The sequence below is a fragment of the Stomoxys calcitrans genome, chromosome 2 (assembly GCF_963082655.1).
Source record: "Stomoxys calcitrans chromosome 2, idStoCalc2.1, whole genome shotgun sequence".
Classification (NCBI taxonomy): domain Eukaryota; kingdom Metazoa; phylum Arthropoda; class Insecta; order Diptera; family Muscidae; genus Stomoxys; species Stomoxys calcitrans.
In genome coordinates this window covers 225,305,337-225,327,936 of record NC_081553.1, presented here as the reverse complement: position 1 = coordinate 225,327,936, position 22,600 = coordinate 225,305,337, and the positions used below count along the sequence as shown (strand labels likewise).

The 22,600-nt window shown below is 38.7% G+C and overlaps 1 protein-coding gene across 12 annotated transcripts in view; it reads right to left on the bottom strand.

The window, feature by feature from the left end:
* The window catches only part of LOC106083555 (synapse-associated protein of 47 kDa), a 236,268-nt gene that overhangs the window by 26,234 nt on the left and 187,434 nt on the right, over positions 1-22,600 (bottom strand). For 11 of the 12 annotated variants that reach the window (XM_059363804.1, XM_059363808.1, XM_059363811.1 and 8 more), the window contains 4 exons: positions 9,909-10,006; positions 9,066-9,166; positions 8,712-8,989; positions 3,449-3,567 (listed from right to left, as the gene is read on the bottom strand). In XM_059363804.1, the coding sequence (XP_059219787.1) occupies positions 3,449-3,567; positions 8,712-8,989; positions 9,066-9,166; positions 9,909-10,006 (596 nt within the window). The remainder of the gene's footprint in view (positions 1-3,448; positions 3,568-8,711; positions 8,990-9,065; positions 9,167-9,908; positions 10,007-22,600) is intronic. The other variant, XM_059363809.1, reaches the window with a different exon arrangement.

Below are 22,600 nucleotides of genomic sequence, written 5' to 3'. Positions count from 1 at the left end.
TTTTGTTTTTTGCTCACAAATCAGTGTTATTTCAGAGTCTAAGTAAGTTAAGATAATTTGAGAAAGAAACTTTGACAGACAGTTACTTAAAAAAAAAAATACAAAGATAGAGAGCGAGATTGAGAGTTTGGTTTTGAGATATTTATAGAGCAAGTAGAAGAGAGATAGGGTCAGCGTGTGTGCTTTAACTCAATAATTACAGTGCTCGCGCTTAAAGTTCTTTTTTCTTTGATAAACTAAACTAAAGCCAAAAGGTTTCAAATCATAATTTTAACAACTTGGTCTTTCTCATTTCACTCAGAGAGTGAGAGAGAGAGAAACCGAAATAGAGATAGTTTGAGTTAGATTAAGAGAGAGAGAGAGACATAGAGAGTGAGCGATTTAACGAGAATTATCACAAACCAAAAACGAAATATAGAGGGAGTAGTAAAACTATAAGCATTTGAGTACTGTGATAAAAATGTTCTTTTGATTTTTGTCTTTAAGAGTTTGAAAGTGTGTGATAAGAGTGGAGTGATATTTTCGATTTTTGAGAGTGTGTGTGTGTTTTTTTTTATTTTTGGTTTTCTTTTTTTTTTAATTAATTTAAACAGAATAAAGAGAGTTACAAAAACATTATCAAATTTTTGATTTTGAATTTAAATTTGTTAAGCTGCAGTTAATTAGCAATTGAAGATGTATGAAATTAAAAGCTAATAGATTGATTAAAATTAATAAAAAAAAATATATATATGATAATTAAAACAAAAATAATATATAAAAATTAAAAAAAAATTAATAAAAGAGAAATTCTTTAGAGTGGAAAAGACTTATGGAATATCTTATACTCTGTGATAGATTTTAGACTCGACGCCTGATACGAGAGCCTTAATTCAGAAATAAGAGAATGAAATGAAGTTGCCTACAAAATTGGCAAATAGGTCCATATGGCAGGTTTATCCAAATATGGACCAAATTCAGCACAAAAGTCGAGGAATCCAACACAATCCATTGCTCCAAATCTCGGCAAAATCTGACAATAAATACATCATTTATGGGCCCAAGACCTTTTAGTTGGAAGGTCGATCAGTATAAGGACTGTATCAAAATATGGTCTGATGCGAACTATACTCGGCTCGGTAGGCGAGGACCCTAAGACCGTTCACTGTATCAAATTTCAGCGAAATCGCTATTGATATCGAATTGTCTTATACAACCCATTGAGCGAAATCTGGTAATAAATGGGGCTTTTAAGGGCTCAAGATCTTAAATCATGAGATCGGTCTATATGACAGATATATCAACCTATAAATCGATCAGCCCCATATTCGGTACAGATTTCGGGCGCTATTGGGTAATAAATGCGCCTTTAATGTACGCAAAACTTTATATCGTCACATAGATCCATATGGGGGCTATATGAAGATATAGCCCGATATACCTCATCTTCGAACTAAATCTGCCTGTGATAAAAAAAAAAAAATTAACCGTGCGAAGAATAAGCTCAATATCGTTATTTTTATACCCATTACCATAGGATGGGGGTATACTAATCTGGTCATTCCGTTTGTAACACATCGAAATATTGGTCGAAGACCCCATAAAGCATTTATATTCTTGATCCTCCCGAGACTCTAAGTCGATCAGCCATGTCCGTCCGTCCATTTGTCGAAATCACGACAGTGGTCCATCTGTCGAAATCACGACAGTGGTCGAACGCGTTAAGCTATTTAGCTGCTTGAAATTTTGCACAGATACTTAATATTGATATGGATCGTTGAGGATTCCAAATGGGCCCTATCGGTTCAGATTTCGATATAGCTCACATATAAACCGATCTTCCGATTTAACTTCTTGACCACCTGGAAGAAGCAATTTTTGTCCGATTATGCTGAAATTTTGTACGTAGTGTTCTGTTATGTGCCTGGTACGGTACAAATCGGTCTATAATCTGATATAGCTCCCATATAAACCGATCTCCTGATTTAACTTCTTGAGCCCGGAATCATTTCTCCATCGACCATCACATTTGGCTCATTATGGACTTCACGTGTATCTGTAGTGAACAATGTGGTAGAAGTTTTGGTGGCAGATATCTTCAAATTTCTTGCAGCGAAATAAGGGGTAAGTTCGTTGAGGCATTGCCAGAGCTACTAATGAATCCAGAAAAAGCCACAGTTTGGTGCGGTTTATGGGCTGGTGTCATCATTGGTTCGTACTTCTTCAAAGATAATGTGAATCGTAACGTAACTGTGAATGGTAAGGGCTACCGTGAGATGATACCCAACTTTTTTTGCCCAAAGTGCAAGAGTTTGACATTTGAATTGGCCACCTAAATCGTGCGATTTAAAGCCTTTAGACTATTTTTTTTTTGGGTCTATGTTAAATCCTATGTCTATATATATAGACATGCCCGCTTCAAATGACACATTGGAAGACAACATTGAAGCACTTTTTCGTGTGATACCGGCCGAAATGTTGTAAGAGTATGCCAAAATTGAACTAAGTTGACACCTCACAGTGTCATTAACTAAATGACTGAAGTACTTTTAAGTGAACATGTTGTTGTTGTTGTAACCACATTTTCATGTGGAGGTGGCGATCCTCGTCAAGCTTCTGTAGGTGAGTAAGCTCGTTCAGCTTGGACAGGGTGGCCATTGGATATTTTAAGGCGCCAAGAACTCGCCTTGTCATATCGAGCATCGTAGGCACCCAGTATTTGTGCAAGAGCCGGTGCCACCCGACCTCTCACTGAGACTCTGCGATCGATACCGCTGATTGTCCGCGACTGCAGTTACAGCTACTCCGGATGGAGCATTCCAATATCCACAACCTGTGAACGCGCCCGGTAGCTCGCAGCTAAGCTTCTTGTGACAGCAATGAACACCATACAGATGGGATCTCAATGTTTCAGCTTGTGTGGTGCTTACAGCTATCCTGTGCCGGGTTTAAGTTAACATAATACTGTCTTGTGATCTTAAGACATCTTATGGTTAATCCTATGACCATTTCGATACATAAATCCATTTGGATATATATCTAGACATTTTACCTTCTATATAAATCTGCAAAATCTGAGATGCACTCTAAAAAAATTCTCTTTTATTTGGAAAAAATAAAATAAAAACAAAATCTTATATTCACCGAAAAATTATAGGAAAAAAACTTATTTATAATAATAAAAGGTGAAATAACTTTGATAAATACAAACAAAAATCCTAAAGTCTAATAGACTTTTCGATTTCATTTATTTTATGAATTCATATTAAGATTCTAAAAAAAAGAACTAAGAAGTTCATACTATGATACTGAATTCAAATTATACAGAAATAAAGAAGAAAATCATATAAAAAAACTTAATACCGGAGTTTTTTTAAGATAGTTCGATAGATAGATTGAGTTTGAGAGGTAGATAGATAGATAGATAGATAAAGTGGTAACTAGAGAACAAACACTAATTAGAACTTACCATCTTCACCACTTGAGGCTTGTGCAACACCATCTTCACCCAGAGTACCCAATTCAGCGGCTTGAATGATAAGCGAAACGCGGTAGAAATAATTTCTCCAGAAGTTTTCTTCAGTGATGCTAGATTTGTAAAGAGAAGAAAAGAGTAACAAGGATGAAAAGTGATTTGTGTGTGTGTGTATTGGAAAATGGGTGGTAAATGGAGAAGAATTATAATCAATTGTATTTTATACTTCTTCATAATTTTGGAAAAGTGTTCGTTGACGCGATGTATAGAACAATTTTCGAGAAGATTTGTAGGCAACTTTTCTTCAATGTGGGTAGCGAAAGAGGATATCATTGCGTGTGAGGAAGTATTATCAACTCTTCGTGACGACGACAAACTCATGGGTTTTTAATCGTCCGGAGGATGTCATACGACAATTCATTGCGTATGCGTATGTTTTTACAACTCTTCACTACGATTCCATCACAGCTCAATACGTTGTAATTGTCCATACGATTTATTTATAAATCGTCTTATTCGCGATTGTTCTTGTTTTAGTGGATGGTGAAAATAGGGCTTGAATTGAATAATGCTATTCGAGGTTTTGTTTTGAGTGGACAACTTCCAAAACATAAAACGGAATTCTCACATGGCTTATATGACGATTGGTATTTAGTACGATGATGAGGCGCCCCGGTAGCCGAGTTAGTAGCGCTCTCGGATTGCCAGTGCGGGGGTCATGGGATTGATTCCCGCCAGAGGCCTTGGTCTGCCACTACTAGAGTTTCCCAATGGACTTAAAATTGTCTAAGTGAGTCTGAACGGGATTGCCACTCTAACCTAACCTAACCTAGTATAATGAGGAATACGATTTTTTTTCAAGAAGATTCGCAATTGTTATTTTTGCCATTACGTACCAATTGATAGGGATTTTGTCGTTTTCTAAGTGAATTATACAGAACTACTCATTAATCACTCGTCCACACACCATTATTACGCGACTCTAAACCTTGCAGGACTCTTCTGATTTTCTCGTTAACAACTTAAATGGAAGATTGGCGGAACGCTCTTCCTGAAGAATCATCTTGAGTACAAGACTCCCCACGACAGGGGAGTCGTTTACGAATTTTAGATGAACTCGTCCGCGATCATAATCTTCATTTAGAAGATTAGCGTAATTTTTTTTTTTTGGTATAGTAGTGTAGATGACTACGCTCCATCTTTGGTATTACCAGGGATATTGTAGATCCAATGAGATCTATCACTCATGATGGAAGCCAGCAATAGTACACTAATATGGGGAAGAGGTAAATCCCCGCTTATGCGAGTTATAGCCATTCTTTTGGTACTGAGAATGACCGCTCTTAGAGTTACAGTATCTTAACGAACATTGTCTGTAGTCGTAATTATCGTTATTGCTGGCAGACCTACACGCTTTGGAGTTTATGATTATATAACTAAACTCCCAGTCGGATTCCTTTTCAGAAGCATTTATTAGTCCAATAGCCTCTATCACGTATAGTGGCATTGTACTTTCTAAAAAATGGCGGCCCCTTATCATTGAGCTTAAACATTAAGACTGCACTCATTGAGATGAGAGAGGTATCCTCTGTTCCTTAATGGAAGGTTCATGGGAAATTTTGTATAAAATAGCGTGTCAGAAAATATGAATTCTACGATGATATCGAACATTGAATGATGTATGACATAGTGTCGGTCAAAGATAATCTACACTTAATCTCAAGGCAGTGTTTGAAGCAATTAGTCCAGGCACTGTATTCGGAGGTATTAAACGTGGAATAAAGTTCAGTACATCAAATGGTGTCATCCTCTCTGCGACTTAGTTGCAAAGAGCAGCCACATTTATATCTGACTGAGTGTGGAGCAGTTGTTGGATTTTTGAAACGCTGTCCACTATACGGCAACACCATATATCATTTAATTGGTCGGACATCTGTCCGTTATTGGTCAGACATTTGTCCGGAGGCTACCGTAGCGAAGAGGTTAGCATGTCCGCCTATGACGCTGAACGCCTGGGTTCGAATCCTGGCGAGACCATCAGAAAAAAAATTTTAACGGTGGTTTTCCCCTCGTAATGCTGACAACATTTGTGAGGTACTATGCCATGTAAAACTTCTCTCCAAAGAGGTGTCGCACTGCGGCACGCCGTTCGGACTCGGCTATAAAAAGGAGGCCCCTCATCATTTAGCTTAAACTTGAATCGGACAGAACTCAGTGATTTGTGAGAAGTTTGCCCCTGTTCCTTAGTGGAATGTTTATGGGCAAAGTTTGCAGTGTTTTGCAGATATCTGTAGTATATATCAACGTCAGCGATTTTTTAAACCTTCTTGTAGATGTAAGGTTAAAATGGTTGCGTAATAAACTATATCGACCTTTTGATATAGCAATCCTTCTTATTTCGGATTGGTATGAAAATCACCAAAGATTAATGGTGGTGGCTATACAAAACTATAGTCGAAGGACATATTGATACGAGAACAGTCCTATGGTTTGACCTGATTGAGACCCCTGCTAATGACCGCGTGCGTACGATTTAATCGCGATTTGCGTCGAAACCATCCAGCCTTATCCAAGCTGATATGGAGAATTCCCAGAGGAACTTCTACAAGAAAACCGAAATCGGAGAAAAATCGCCTCCCTAATTGGGAAAGCCTGTGCGCCTGTAGACCCGGATATGGACAGAGCAAGTGCTCGATTGCCTCCTCCTCATTCTCATCAAAATACAATAGCTTCCGCAGTAATAATTATGCGTGATTCCAAAGTGCGCGGCCACTTGGCCCCTCGCATAATGGCTGGTTTAACACCTTTAATATTTAGGCTAGTTTGAAAAGAGGGTGCATATCGAAGGACATATCGATACAAGAACAGTCCTATGATTTGACCCGATTGAGACAGTGGCTAATGACCGCGTGCGTACGATTTAATCGCGTCTTTCGCCGAAACCATCCAGTTTTATCTAAGCTCTTATGGGGTTTTCCCAGAGGAACAATTGCAGAAACGCCGAAATCGGAGAAAAACCGCCACCCTAATTGGGAAAGTCTGTGCGCCTGCAGACCCGTATATGGACAGAGCAAGTGCTCGATTGCCTCCTCCTCATTTTCATCAAAACAGCTTCCGCAGTAATAATTATGCGTGATTCCCAAGTGCGTGACCACTTGGCCTCTCGCATAATGGCTGGTTAAACTCCTGGCTTCTTAACAAAGGCCAGCAATTCCCTCTTCCTCGTCCGGTTGTCAGTATGTTTGCATGCGCATTCGTCGCTCACTCCCTTAACTCGGACTGCGTCGTCCCGAAAGATTTCGGTTTAACCAAGTTTATTGACCGCAGTCCTCTGGCCTTCAAATCGTCTGCCCTTCTATTTCCCCTTACTCCGTTATGGCCCGGCATGGCCAAACGATGCGGATTTTCCCATCCTCAGAGAAGACGTTAATCTCCTTCTTACACTACAAGACTGTTCGTGACCTTACCGTCCTGGTTGTTATTGCCCTTATGGCAATTTTGCTGTCGGTATAGATGTTCAGACTCGACGTCTTCGCGTTAGCACCACACCACTTCACGCATTCCGTGATCGCCCGGATCTACGCCTGCAGGACTGTATTATGGTCTAAAACAGATGTCAGTCCCTGGGTTCTCCATGTAAACCTTCAGGCCCACTCTGCCCTCTAGTTTTGATCCATCCGTGTAACATGATCTTCCAGATGGCAATACTAGGGTTCCGTCAATCCTAGGTACTAGGCAATACTAGGGTTCCGTCAATCCACACCACTTCACGCATTCCGTGATCGCCCGGATCTCCGCCTGCAGGACCGTAATATGGTCAGGCAGTCTAAAACAGATGTCAATCCCTGGGTTCTCAATGTAAACCCCTAGGCCCACTCTGCCCTCTAGCTTTGATCCATCCGTGTAACATGATTTTCCAGATGGCAATACTAGGGTTGCGTCAATCCAAGAGACTGTGCCGATGGCAGCAGTGCGTCGCACTCGACTTCAAGGTTCATCTCAGGTATCCGATCGGAAACCTCTCCACTTCCTTCCAGGTTTTCTATCGTCGCCTCGATTATACCGCGATGGTATGAGCTGCTCCCATCCTTAATCCATTCTCCCATCGCCTTAAGTCTCATAGCCTTGGTGGCTGCCTCACACTTAATCTGTATGTCAATGGGTCGGATATCTAGAATAGTCACCAGTGCCCTAGTGGGAGTGGTCCTCATCCCTCCGCCTATGCCAAGACAACATGTTCTCTGAACTTTTTGTATGATCCTTATGTTGCACTTTTTCTCCATAGCAGTCCACCAAACTACTGAGGCGTAAGTGGACTATCCTAGGATTCAGGCCCCATTTAGAGCCTAAGGCCCGTCTAAATAGTGCCCTGCACCACGATTTACTTTAATGCAACACGATTTACTCTATGGCAATATGTACGGATTTTGATCGAAATTCTACATATAGTGGACTATCCTAGGATTAAGGCCCCATTTCGTGCCTAAGGCCCTTCTACGTAGTACCCTGCACCACGATTTACTCTATGGCAATATGTACGGATTTTGATCGAAATTCTTTATATCAAATTTAAGCAAATTTTAAGTTCGACGACTTAGCCTGCACATCCAATGTGGTGTAGGGCATCAAAATGTCGGCTTCGTCCGACTTTAGCCGGTCCTTACTATTTTAAGGTTTCTTGATCAAAACTTCTTAGATTTTGTCACAGATTACAGTTTTGAAAATCGACCCACTCTAAGGTACCACACTGTAACGTAGTTCTATTGTTGTACTCCTCGATCGTTGATGTCCCAAAGAACTCGCAGAAGTGTTAACACTTCATACATCGATTACACCTCTTGAACAACATGATAATGATTTCGTTTCAACAAACGGAACAGAACCAACGTTCGAAGTTCTTTTAAGCCCAATAGCATAGGGAGCAGACATTTGGATTGGGAGTCTTCCAGGACGAAACAAGAAACAGCAGCAGAATCTAGCCGATGAAGGATTCTAGGGGGAATACAACCTTCTGCCATAGAATTGCTTATATTGGGTTGCCCAAAAAGTAATTGCGGATTTTTTAAAAGAAAGTAAATGCATTTTTAATAAAACTTAGAATGAACTTTAATCAAATATACTTTTTTTACACTCTTGAAAAAGTTTGTCAACGCCGACTATATGAAAAATCCGCAATTACTTTTTGGGCAACCCAATAGTTTCAACAAAAACAGTTCTTCCATAAACCACCCGCATTGGCATTTTCAATCATACTTACATTTTGGGTACCAATTCAAAGCGCATTGTTTCCAGATTCTTGTCCTCTTCCATGATGGCATTGGCGGTAGGATAGGCGGTATCATAGTTGAATTCGAAATCAATACCAGCTGGTGGTGCGCGTACAAAATTACGTCTGTCCTGTGAGAGACCCATGATCTCCTCCTTGATTTTGGCCTCATTGGTCAGACCAACCCAGGGAGCAACAGCCTGGCCATTACCGCCAGCCTGGCCCTTGATGAAGGCTTCTTGCTCTTTGTTAAATGATTCCATAATGGGCTTTAAAAGTGCAAAAACAAAACAAAAGTTAAAAGATTTATCCCAAAAGGATAGAAAAGGGATTCCAACGACTTACATTCTTCTTAACAGTTTCTTTGATCTTTGAACCAGCTTCAGTGAAAGCAGATGACAAAAATGAGCCAAAATGTTTGGCCTGTTGTGTTACCTTTGTGGTAACTGTAAGGTGGTGGTATAGATGGCCATTTGAAATATTGAAGTTTTGGTCAAGGTGGTGGGGATGGGTGGTCATTTGATAGATTTGAAAAACAGAATAATTCAATAGATTAATTATGCCAAAATGTCATTTAGAGTAGGGGAGATGGAAAGGTTTTTTTTTTTCTCAACAAAACTACTGGCTAACAATGAGGGTTAACGAGATTGTTGTTGCTGGTTTTGGCAGCGATTATTATGGGACAACAACAACAACAATAATTAATGTTTAATGTTTAGATTACTACTTGTAAGAGAGCAAAAGAAAGAGAGTGAGAGAGATAGAGAGTAGAATTTGATTTTATATATTGGATTTAGGGGAGTGTGGGATAGAAGTGCTACAACCGGAAACGGAAATGGGGTTGGTTTTCTCTAATTGACTTTAAGTTGAATTTTTGATTTGATGTTGTTTGTTATGACATGTTATGAGTGCTATATAGTAAATATATTTTATTTTGTTAGTTTTTTTTTGTTAAGTTGTTGTTAAGTAACCTGTCACTTGTTTCTCTGTTTTGATTTTTTTCATAGAAATAGTTTTCTTTTTAAGCTTTTATAAGGATTTTAATTAGATTTTGGTTTTTCTCGAGTTAACCTTGTTATTGTTGTTAATCATTTTCATTTATTGAAAATATTTTTGGTTAGTTGAATTTTGTCTTAGAAAGAAATGTTACCAATTGTTTGTTTGTTTTTTTGGAATTGTGACACGTACTTTTTACATCATCGCCCTTACCCTGTCCAATTTGACCCTCTTCGCCCAGTTGAGCCTCATCACCGGATGCTGCAAGTGAATCAGCACCTTCCGTGGCACTGTAAATAAAATACACAGTATAGCAAAAAAGAGGAAGAAACAAAAAGATGAAACGAAAAACCAATTAGTGATGCTCAAGATGTGGGAGTTTCAAAAAAAAGAAATAGTTAAGCAAAATTTTACTGAAAGATTTTGGTTTTTACTAACGAAAAAACACTTCACATTCATCAGGCAAAATCAAATAGCCAAAGCAAACAAAGTCAAAACGGAGTGGGGGTATATTTTTTAGATATATTTTTAAACATGCAGAATTTTTGCTTTTCTTTTATATAAAATTTAAAGTTTTTGTTTATATTTTTTAACATTAGTTTAAAAATAAAAAAAATTAAAAAAAATGCTTAAATTATTGTATCATTAAAATACATTTATTTCCATAAAAAAAAAAAAATATAATTATAAAAAATTCATTTACTTTCTTTTAAAAAATCCGCAATTACTTTTTGGGCAACCCATTATAAAGAAAAATTTTATGAAAAATTCCCATTTTCTATACCCACCACCAAAATTCATTTTGTCATTTCGTTAGCAACACATCGAAATACCCATTTCCGACCCTATTCTTGATCTTGATCCGTCCGTCTGTCTGTTGAAATCACGCTACAGTCTTTAAAAATAGAGATATTGAGCTAAAACTTTTCACAGATTCTTTCTTTGTTCATGACCAGGTTAAGCTCGATGATGAGCTATATCGGACTATATATTTATACTAGCTGACCCGGGCCCGCTCCGCTGCGCCTTCTTTTACTTTATATGGAACAAAAGTTTCCTTGGAATATTTATTTTCGAAAATCCTTGCTAACTTGACCAAGAGTTTAACAATACAAGTGCCTTTAACTGAATCCCATATGACCTTTATTGGTCTACGAATTAAAGTTTGGATGTAAGGTGTACTCCATTCTTAAAATATTGGGTTGCCCAAAAAGTAATTGCGGATTTTTTAAAAGAAAGTAAATGCATTTTTAATAAAACTTAGAATGAACTTTAATCAAATATAATTTTTTTACACTTTTTTTCTAAAGCAAGCTTAAAGTAACAGATGATAACTGACAGAAGAAAGAATGCAATTACAGAGTCAGAAGCTGTGAAAAAATTTGACAACGCGGACTATATGAAAAATCCGCAATTACTTTTTGGGCAACCCAATACTACATTTCAGTCCGATATTCTCATGATGTCTGATTTAGTGGTGTTTTAGGGGGGAGGTGGTCCCCCAGATACTTGGCCCTGAAAAAATATCAGCATCGTGCTGTTCTCTCAAATACCATTTATTTAAACCCCATATTGCCATTGGCTTAAGTGGAGTTTACATGATGAGGCGTCCCCCCAAACACATGTCACCAAAATAGGTTATCAAATTCGTTTTCTAATCTCAAATATCTTTCATTTGAGCCACATATTGGCATGGTCGAAAAATTTTTTCCCTTTGTGGGTGTTTTTGAGAAAGGGGTGATGCCCTAAATATATGGTCCTACATTTGGATATCAAATTCGTATTCTACTCGCAAATACCTTTATTTGAGCCCCATATTGCGATGGTCATTAAAAAATTGCTGTTTGTGGGGTATTTTGGGAAAGGGGTAAACCCCCAGAAAATTGGTACCCAAAAAGGGGTATCAATTTTTGCTGTACCCCCCAATACCTTTCATTTAAGCTCCACAGTGACATGTTCGGTAAATATGCCCGATTAAGGGGTGTTTTGGGGCTTGGGGTGGTTTCTTATCCTAAATACTTTTCATTTGAGTCCCATATTGTCGTGGTTGGCCTAAATATATGTTTGGTAGGTTTTAGGGTGGGGCAGCCCCCCTAGGTACCCCACCCCAAATTTTGGATAACAAATTTTTATTTTTAGGATACTATATGAGAGCACACCAAATTTCGCTTAAATCGCACCACCCATCTCCGAGATGTGTCGTTTCTGAAAATTAGGGTAAGGGGGAGGGTCCGCGCCCCCTTCAGATATCAAAAAATGTAGTATCCTATTTTCACCACGGGGTCATTATGTACCATCTGTGAAAATTTCAAGAAAATCGGTTCAGCCGTTTCTGAGTCTATAAGGAACACATAAACATACAAACAAACAAAGAAACCTACAAACAAACACAAATTGATTTTTATATATAGGATAGCCCTCATACAGACCGATCTGCCGATTTAAGGTCTTAGGCCCGTAAAAGCCACATTCATTATCCGATTTTGCCAAAATTTGGAACGGAGAGTTGTGTTAAGCCCTTCAACATCCTTCTTCAATTTGGCTCAGATCGGTCCAGATTCGGATATAGCTGCCATATAGACCGATCCGCCGATTTAGGGTCTTAGGCCCATAAAAGGCGCATTTATAATACGATTTTGCTGAAATTTAGGACAGTGAGTTGCGTTAGGCCCTTCGACATCCTTCATCAATGTGGCCCAGATCGGTCCAGATTTGGATATAGCTGCTTTATAGACGGATCCGCTGATTTAAGGTTTTGGGTCCATAAAAGGCGCATTCATTGTTCGGTGTCGCCGAAATTTGGGACAGTGAGCTAAGTTAGGCCCCTCGACATGCTTCTTCAATTTGGCTCAGATCGGTCCAGATTCGGATATAGCTGCCATATAGACCGATCCGCCGATTTAGGGTCTTAGGCCCATAAAAGGCGCATTTATAATACGATTTTGCTGAAATTTAGGACAGTGAGTTGCGTTAGGCCCTTCGACATCCTTCTTCAATTTGGCTCAGATCGGTTAAGATTTGGATATAGCTGCCATATAGACCGATCTCTCAATTTAAGGTCTTAGACTCATAAAAATCGCATTTATTGTCCGATGTCGCCGAAATTTGGGACAGTGAGCTAAGTTAGGCCCCTCGATATCGTTTTGCAATTTGGCCCAGATTGGTCCAGATTCGGATATAGCTGCCATATAGACCGATCTCTCGATTTAAGGTCTTAGACCCATAAAAGGCGCATTTATTGTACGATGTCGCCGAAATTTGGGACAGTGAGTTAAGTTAGGCCCCTCGACATGCTTCTTCAATTTGGCTCAGATCGGTTCAGATTTGGATATAGCTGCCATATAGAACGATCCGGCGATTTAAGGTTTTTGGTCCATAAAAGGCGCATTTATTGTCCGATGTCGCCGAAATTTGGTACAGAGAGTTTTGTTAGGCCCTTCGACATCCTTCTTCAATTTGGCTCAGATCGGTTCAGATTTGGATATAGCTGCCATATAGACCGATCATTCAATGTCCGATGTCGCCGAAATTTGGGACAGTGAGTTGTGTTAGGCCCTTCTTCGACAACCCTCCTCAATTTAGCCCAGATCGGTTCAGATTTGGATATAGCTGCTCATTTATAATCCGATTTCGCTGAAATTTGACAAAGTGACTTATGTTAGGCTTTTCGACATCCATGTCGTATATGGTTCAGATCGGTCTAACAAACAGACCAATATTTTGTTTTACAAAATTGTACAATGACTTGTACTTATTAGACCACTCAATATCCATATTTCGATAAAGCTGCTATGGGGGCATAAACTATGCATTTTTTTCACCGGATTATGGCGAAAGGTGGTTTACATATACACCCGAGGTGGTGGGTATCCAAATCGGCCCGGCTGAACTTAACGCCTTTTTACTTGTTTTTTTTATTGTTCAATTTTCTTTTTCTTCGAAACATCAAAAAGTGGTCAGCTTTGAGCATTTTTTAAAATTGTTTAGTGGCCACATTTAAAAGTTCAGAATAAAAGTTGGGTTCTGTGCAGATGGGTTAAAACGTCTAAAAATTCCTACTAAAATCAATAGATTTATATGCTGGGCCACTATGACCCCGTATGTATGTCCGTTGCGTTGCGTTGCCATGGCCTATTATTAGAAGTAGAAAGTGTTTTGGTCAGACCACGAAGCTAATGGGCCACAATAAGTCCTTGTGCTTACTTAATAACAATTCGGCATCTAGAGACACTTATGCCTCACTCTCATGTTTCTGATTGACAATTTTCAAAATGTTCACCATGTTGACATATGGTGAACATTTCGCTTCGAACTGCAAAGAGAAAATCCGCATAAATTCTTCAGCGGTAGGTTTAGCCTCACAAATGAGGAAGCCTACGTAACACAGAGGATAACATGTCCTCCATCAAGAAACTTGCCATTGGTGGTTATCACCTCCAAATGCTAACAACAATATTGAGGTAATCAGCCATGTCAAACTTCTCTGTCAACTAGTATCGCTCTGCGGCACGACGTTTGGACTTTGCAAACAAAAGAGGTTCATCACTCATTAATATGAGAGAAGTATCGCCGCTGTTTTTAATGAAATGCTCATGGACAAATTTGCATTTGCTAAGCAGCGATACCTGTAAGGCTTTCAGATATCCCATTGTCCAATTCTCTTCAAAGAGATATTCCAGGCTTCCTCACCAGAAAATAAAGCTGAAAGTCTTTTTTGGCTGACCCATTTGAAAAAAAAAATTTTCAAAAGAAAATCAAAAAAATTATTCATAAACTTAACCGGAAGTTTAAAAAAGACCTAAACTTTATTCTCGCCTGGGGTATTCTCCTTTCTGCTCCCTGCCACATGCCCTCATTGTCACAAGTGGTGCCTTCATCCCCAATTTGTTTATTTTCTGGGGACAACGCAAGAAAAAAGAAAAAAATATTCTTGATTCATATGCGTAAAATTGACATTAAATCTGAAAACTTTACCCCCCGCCCAAAGAATGTCCCAAAGGGAAAGAATTCTTATGAAATCACTGTTAAATCCTTAGAAAAATTCATAAAACTTTATTGAAGGTTATAAAGAAATATTATAATTTGTACAATCAGTCATTCGCCACGTGAGTTTGGAGAATGGTAAGCGAGGGAGATAGAGAGAGAAAACACGGGTAGCTGGTTATTGTCCACAAGTTCTTATTTGTAGTTGAAGGAAGAAGAACAACGAAAATCTTCCTCCATTTCGTACGCTTTTAGCAACTCTCTGTGGTATAAAAATCTTCAAGAAAGATTGGCATGGTCTCTGACCATATTGCCAACCACAATTGTGGTAGTTAGGAAAATCATATTTTATGCGAACTTCCATGCATAATGAAGAATTATTCTAATGGTGGATTTAAAATCCCATTTTTATTCCCTTTCCTTTGCACAAGCTTCGCCAAATCAACAATACAAAACATAGCCATTATTCCATTTCCTGGCCACAAGCTTCACCAGACCAACAACACAAAATATAGCCTTGCTGAGTGAGGCTTGCTTATGAGGTGTCGTGAAGATGGTTCATAAGGAATTGTTATTCGTGGCTCTGGTCACCTTACATCGCCTTGTAAATGTAGATGTGAAAGGATAATAAATAACACGAGGGCTTTATGTACCCAATAGGATTAAAGGTCAAACATTTATTTTCAAAACTAAAGTGAAGTAACTTTCAGAGATGTTAAACTAAATTTAATTATGGCCAATTTTGTGATTTGTTGAGTACAATTTTTCTTTGTGTGAAAGAAGTTTTACTTGATATTAAGGAATTTGCTTTTCACTTTTAAAGACTAAATTATTTTTATGAAGTTAAAAATGTCATGTTGGTTAGAAACGCGAGGACGAGCTCGGATAACACACCCAAAAAGAATTGTGGTAATTTTTAAGATTTAAGCCAAAGATAAAGAACTAGGTTTAAATATCAGATTCCTTCGTTGAAGGATATTTTACCAAATATTGAAGATTTTTTTAACCTAAATATAAGTTTATTTGAACATTTGCGTCTTATATTTAAGACAAAGCAATGTGGGTTCCTTAAAAATGGTTTCACGGGAAGCCTAAGGCATTTCTCTAGGAAAGTTTAGTCGCTCACTCCCAAAGTTCTGGCTAGTGATGCTAAGTGACTGGCTAGTGATGCTAATGCACATCACCAGATATAGGGAAGTTCTGATGTCATCGAAGGGGGTGCTTATCGAATATATTGTAAGTTGCAATCTGGCGATTTGTAATAAAGGGGATAAATCGACCTTTATTACCAGGAACAGGACGGAAGTACTAGATATTACCTTTGCATCGGCAAAGAATATATGACAGGGAAATGTTGGAAGACCGCAGCTTCTCTGATTATCGTTATATTAGTTTAAGCTTTGGATAAAATACTGCAGAAGTGGTCCCTCCGCTAAACAGAAAAAAAAAAACGGATTGGGATAAATTTTGGCACAAATTCTGCATGTCTATCCCTTCTGGACCAGAAAAGAAAGTGGCGAATGTGCAGGCTATAGATATAATGGTCAAGCGGATCACGAAGGCCCTGAATAACTCTCTCGTGTCAGCATGTCCTAGTAACAGGTCAAGGGGCAAACAGCGACCGCCATGGTGGACCCCAGAGCTGGTTGGTCTAAGGAAGGACAGCAGAAAAAGGTGAGAACTGGTATGAACCATACTTACCATAGTTATTGGAAGTCGAAACAAAAGACTTCATGCCAAATTTTAGCCATCTCTAGAGCCTCTAGAGAGGCTCAAGAGGTCAAGATCCAAGTTCGGTTTATATGGCAGCTATATGAAGTTATGAACCGATTTCGACCATACTTAACACATTTGTTGGAAGTCATAACAAAACACCTCACACAAAATGTCAGCCAAATCGTATAAGAATTGCGCCGTCTCGAGGCTCAAGAAGTCAAGACCCAAAATAGGTTTATATGGCAGCTACATCAAAACATGTACCGATATGGCCCATTTTCATCGACCTATACTGATAGGATTTATTTGTGCAAAATTTCAGGCGCCTAGCATTTCTCCTTCCAAAGTTTGAGTGCTTTCCACACACAGACAGATGAACGGACGGACGACGGACATGGCTAGTTCGACTCAGAACATCGAGACGATCAAGATCGGAATAACGAAATTGGTATACCCCCATGCTTTTGTGGAGGGTATACAAATTTCCGACTTTCGATAAGCCAATTTTCTCCCAAAACATGACTTTACATGACAGGAACATTTTTTTTTTAACAAGTTTCATTCGCTTACTTTACGCTAATTAAATTTCATTAGAATACCTCTTTCCTAACTCGAGGTAGGATTATTTCTAAGGCAGCTCTATTCAGGGGTATTTTTCTGCACAATCGGACCCTCCCCCTTACCCTAATTTTCAGAAGCGCCAGATCTCGGAGATGGGTGGTGCGATTTAAGCAAAATGTTGTGTGCTCTCATATAGTACCCTAAAAATATGGATGGGGTACCTAGGGGGGCCGCCCCATCCTAAAACCTACCAAACATATATTTAGACCAATCACGACAATATGGGACTCAAATGAAAGGTATTTAGGATAAGAAAAGGTATTTGATATCCAATTGGCGGACCAAGTGTTGGGGGGACCACCCCAACCCCCAAAACACGCCTAAAACGGACATATTTACCGACCTTGGCTATGTGGGACTCAAATGAAAGGTATTTGCGAGGAGAATACGAATCTAATATCCAAATGTGGGACCACGTTTCTGGGGGGCCACCCCACCCCCACAACACCACCCAAATAGGAAGTATTTGCGGACTATTGTAATATGAGGCTCAAATAAGATGGTTTTTAGAGTAGAACACGAATCCGATATATTGTATTTGGGTTGGAAATTTATTGATTTTCGAGAAATTTATATCCATTTTTGGGACAAAGCCCCTGGGCTTCACCACACAGTCAAACACAACTTATTTACCGAGCATGCCATTATGGGACTCATATGAAATGTTTCTGAAAATAGAGCACGAATCTTATATTTACTTTAATGGCTAAATGACCACTTCCGAAACGCGAAATATTTACCAATACGGTAATATGGGACTCAAAAGAAAGGTATTTGGAAGTAGGAGAAAAATTTGCCCAGGAACCGAGCAGGGGCAAACTTTTCCCGATTCAAGTTGAATTTATCAACGATAAGGGAGCTTTTTTATAGCCGAATCTGAACGGCGTGCCGCAGTGCGACACCTCTTTGGGAAAATTTTTATACATGACTATGCATGGCATGGTACCTCGCAAATGTCGCCAGCATAAGAGGGGATAGCCACCGCTTTAAATTTTGTTCGAAGTTCCGCCAGGATTCAAACACAGGTCACAGGCGGACCTAGGCTACAGAAGCACGATATGCACATTCAGGGCAAAGTGTCCCCACCCTAAAAAGACAGTAGAGAGTTAAAGAGACTCAGCGGAACGAGCTCTGTCCAGTAAAACAGTATCAAAGTTTAAAAATTCTATTTCGTTGCCATACAATCAGTTTTTTTTTATACCCTCCACCATAGGATGGGGGTATACTAATTTCGTCATTCTGTTTGTAACTACTCGAAATATTCGTCTGAGATCCCATAAAGTAGATATATTCTTGATCGTCGCGACATTTTATGTCGATCTAGCCATGTCCGTCCGTCTGTCTGTCGAAAGCACGCTAACTTCCGAAGGAATAAAGCTAGCTGCTTGAAATTTTGCACACATAGGCCACCGTAGCGCAGAGGTTAGCATGACCGCCTATGACGCTGAAAGCCTGGGTTCGAATCCTGGCGTGACCATCAGAAAAAAATTTTCAGCGGTGGTTTTCCTCTCCTAATGCTGGCAACATTTGCGAGGTACTATGCCATGTAAAACTTCTCTCCAAAGAGGTGTCGTACTGCGGAACGCCGTTCGGACTCGGCTATAAAAAGGAGGCCACTTATCATTGAGCTTAAACTTGAATCGGACTGCACTCATTGATATGTGAGAAGTTTGTCCCTGTTCCTTAGTAGAATGTTCATGGGCAAAATTTGCATTTGCATTTCTTATTAGTGTCGGTCGGTTGGTATTGTAAATGGGCTATATCGGTCCATGTTTTGATATAGCTGCCATATAAACCGATCTTGGGTCTTGACTTCTTGGGCCTCTAGAGTGCGCAATTCTTATCCGATTGGGATGAAATTTTGCACGACGTGTTTTGATATGATATCCAATAACTGTGCCAAGTATGGTTCAAATCGGTTCATAACCTGATATAGCTGCCATATAAACCGATCTTGGGTCTTGACTTCTTAAGCCTCTAGAGTGCGCAATTCTTATTCGATTGGGATGAAATTTTGCACGACATGTTTTGTTATGATTACCAATAACTGTGCCAAGTATGGTTCAAATCGGTTCATAACCTGTTATAGGTGTCATATTAACAGATCTGGGGACTTGACTTCTTGAGCCTCTTAAGGGCGCAATTTAAGTCCGATTTGACTGAAATTTTGAACGACGTGTTTTGTTATGATATCCAATAATTGTGCCAAGTATGGTTCAATTCGGTCCATAACCTGATATAGCTGTCATATAAACAGATCTGGGGACTTGACTTCTTGAGCCTCTTAAGGGCGCAATTTTAGTCCGATTTGACTGAAATTTCGCACGTGGCGTTTTGGTTTCATATCCAACAAATGTGCCAAGTATGGTTCAATTCGGTCCATAAACTGATATAGCTGTCATATAAACCGATCTTGGGTCTTGACTTCTTGAGCCTCTAGAGTGCCCAATTCTTATCCGATTGGGATGAAATTTTGCACGACGTGTTTTGATATGATATCCAATAACTGTGCCAAGTATGGTTCAATTCGGTCCATAACCTGGTATAGCTGTCATATAAACCGATTTTGGGTCTTGACTTCTTGAGCCTCTAGAGGGCGCAATTCTAATCCGATTGGGATGAAATTTTGCACGACGTGTTTTGATATGATATCCAATAACAGTGCCAAGTATGGTTCAAATCGGTTCATAGCCTGATATAGCTGTCATATAAACAGATCAGAAGACTTGACTTCTTGAGACTCTTGAGGGCGCAATTCTAATCCAATTTGACTGAAATTTTGCACATAGTGTTCTGATATCATTTCCAACAACTGTGCGAAGTATGGTTCAAATCGGTTCATAACCTGATGTAGCTGCCATATAAACCGATCTTGGGTCTTGACTTCTGGAGCCCTTTTGAGGGCGCAGTTTTAGTCCGATTTGACTGAAATTTTGCACGTAGTATTTTGTTATCATATCCAGCAACTGTGCCAAGTATGGTTCAAATCGGTTCATAACCTGATATAGCTGCCATATAAACCGATCTTGGGTCTTGACTTCTTGAGCCTCTAGAGGGCGCAATTCCTATCCGATTTGGCTGAAATTTTGTACGACGGATTCTCTCATGACCATCAACATGCGTGTTTATTATGGTCTGTTATCGGTCGATAGCCCGATACAGCTTCCATATAAATCGGTCTCTCTATTTTACTTCTTGAGCCCCCAAAGGGTGCAATTCTTATTCGAATTGGCTGACATTTTACACAGGTCTCCAACATATAATTTAATTGTGGTCCAAACCGGACCATATCTTGATATCGCTCTAATAGCAGAGCAAATCTTTTCTCATATCCTTTTTTTGCCTAAGAAGAGATGCCGGGAAAAGAACTCGACAAATGCGATCCATGGTGGAGGGTATATAAGATTCGGCCCGGCCGAACTTGGCACGCTTTTACTTGTTTAAGTTAAAGTCCATGCAAAGGGGATATTTTTTAATCATAAGTTGTAACTCGTTCAAAAAGAAATTTATTAAAAGATATAACTATGCTATTATACTTCAAATGGTAAATTTTTTTTAAATATCTTTAAAAATCTATTGTTTTAGTATTTACTGAAAATTCCAATTTTCCGAAATTAAATTAAAAAAAAGAAACAAAAAAAAAATTTATTATGCTATAAAAAGTGAAAAGCTCTACTGGATATCAATAACATATCACAAGGTTGCGGTGTCATTAAATGCATAAATGGTACAATTGAATGTTAGGCACTTGAATATGTCATGTAACAATGCTGAGGCGGCTATTTGTCTTTCAAGTCTATAATAAAATTGCTTTCCTTTTTTTTCCTTTACACAATGATGGCACATTCTGTCTTTTATGACTTCTCATCTCGTCTTGTTGTTAATCAAAAAAAAAAATTTTTTTTTTGTTCTTAAGACTGTAAGACGACTTACAGTCAGCATTTACATAATTCAATATTTACATAGTATAAAAAATAAATCGACCTACATATGTATGTACATACTTATAGCTATCTCATACATAAATACATAGACAAATGTTATTTCAAAAAGAAGAAAAAAACCTCAAAGGAAAAAACATAATTTCATGTTTTATATACAATGAATTTTTATGCGACCAATGAATGAAGATGAAGAATAATGAAACGAAATAGAAAGGAAACCCATGTCGATGACACAATCCAAAGAAACACTCAAAAAAAAAAAACACTTTTCTTAATTCCAAATGTGATGAGAGCATAAAAAACAGAAGTAAAAACACTCATACACCTATACACTACGAGTAGGAAATATTTTTAACCTTTGGTCAAAGGTCATGGAAACCAAAAAAGAACTAAAAAACTGTAACTAAGTATTAAAGGTCTTTGCCTTTGCTAATGATGATGATGATGAAGGAGAACAACATTTCAAGTTGGTTATTACACATTTCCAGGAAACATTGAACATCGAGCATTGAAATCGAGAAGCCCCCCAAAAAAAATTTTGGGGGCAGAAAGACAGTGAGGAATAGTAAACTCTAGTGGTGGGGGGGGGGGGGGGGGGAAGAGATGAAAAAGTAGGCTACAATTTGAAGGATATTTCACGGTGAAATTCCATAAAGCGATAGTTAATGACCGCGTCCAAATTAAATTCTGAAGGAAAAGAAAAAAAAAAACAGACAAATACAATTCTAAAACAGCTAATAAAAATTAATGAGGGGCAAACTCAAAGTGGAGATAAACAAACAAAAGAACGAGAAAACCAACACAAAACCAAATAACTTCAACTGTAATGCAAAAAGGGCAAGAGGCTTGTTTTCTTTCATATTTTTCAAGAGGCATAAAACAGGGCCAAGTAAAGGCTGTGGTTATGGCAATGAATAGCAACAAAAAAAAAACAAATTCATTAAATGTTAATTTAATTTAAGTTTATTAAATTGACCATAAAAAAAGCCTTATGATCAAGAAAAGTAGGCAGTAGTAGATGGGGACAGTAGGAATAATGTTAATAAGAAAACAAGTAAGAGCGTGCTAAGTTCGCCCGGGCTGAAACTTATATAGCCTCCACCATGGATCGCATTTGTCGAGTTCTTTGCTCAGTATCTCTTTTTAGGCAAACCAAGAATAATGAATATGGAAGGAGGAGGAGCTATATCAAGTTATAGTCCGCTGTGTCAAGCTATAAATCGACTCAGACCATATTGCACACATATGTTGACGGCCATGGGAGAAGCCGTTGTACAAAGTCAGATGAGAATTGCGCTCTCTAGACGCTCAAGAAGTTAAGACCCAAGATCGGTTTATATGGCAGCTGTATCAGGTTATGGATCGATTTGGACCATACTTCGCATAAATATTGGAAGTGATACCAAAACACCACATGCAAAATTAAAGCCAAATCGGATAGGAATTGCGCCTTCTAAAAGCTCAAGAAGTCAAGACCCAAGATCGGTTTATATGGCAGCTATATCAGGTTATGGACCGATTTGAGCCATACTTCGCATAAATATTGGAAGTGATATCAGAACACTATGTGCAAAATTTCTGTCAAATCGGATAAGAATTCCGCCTTCTAAAAGCTCAAGG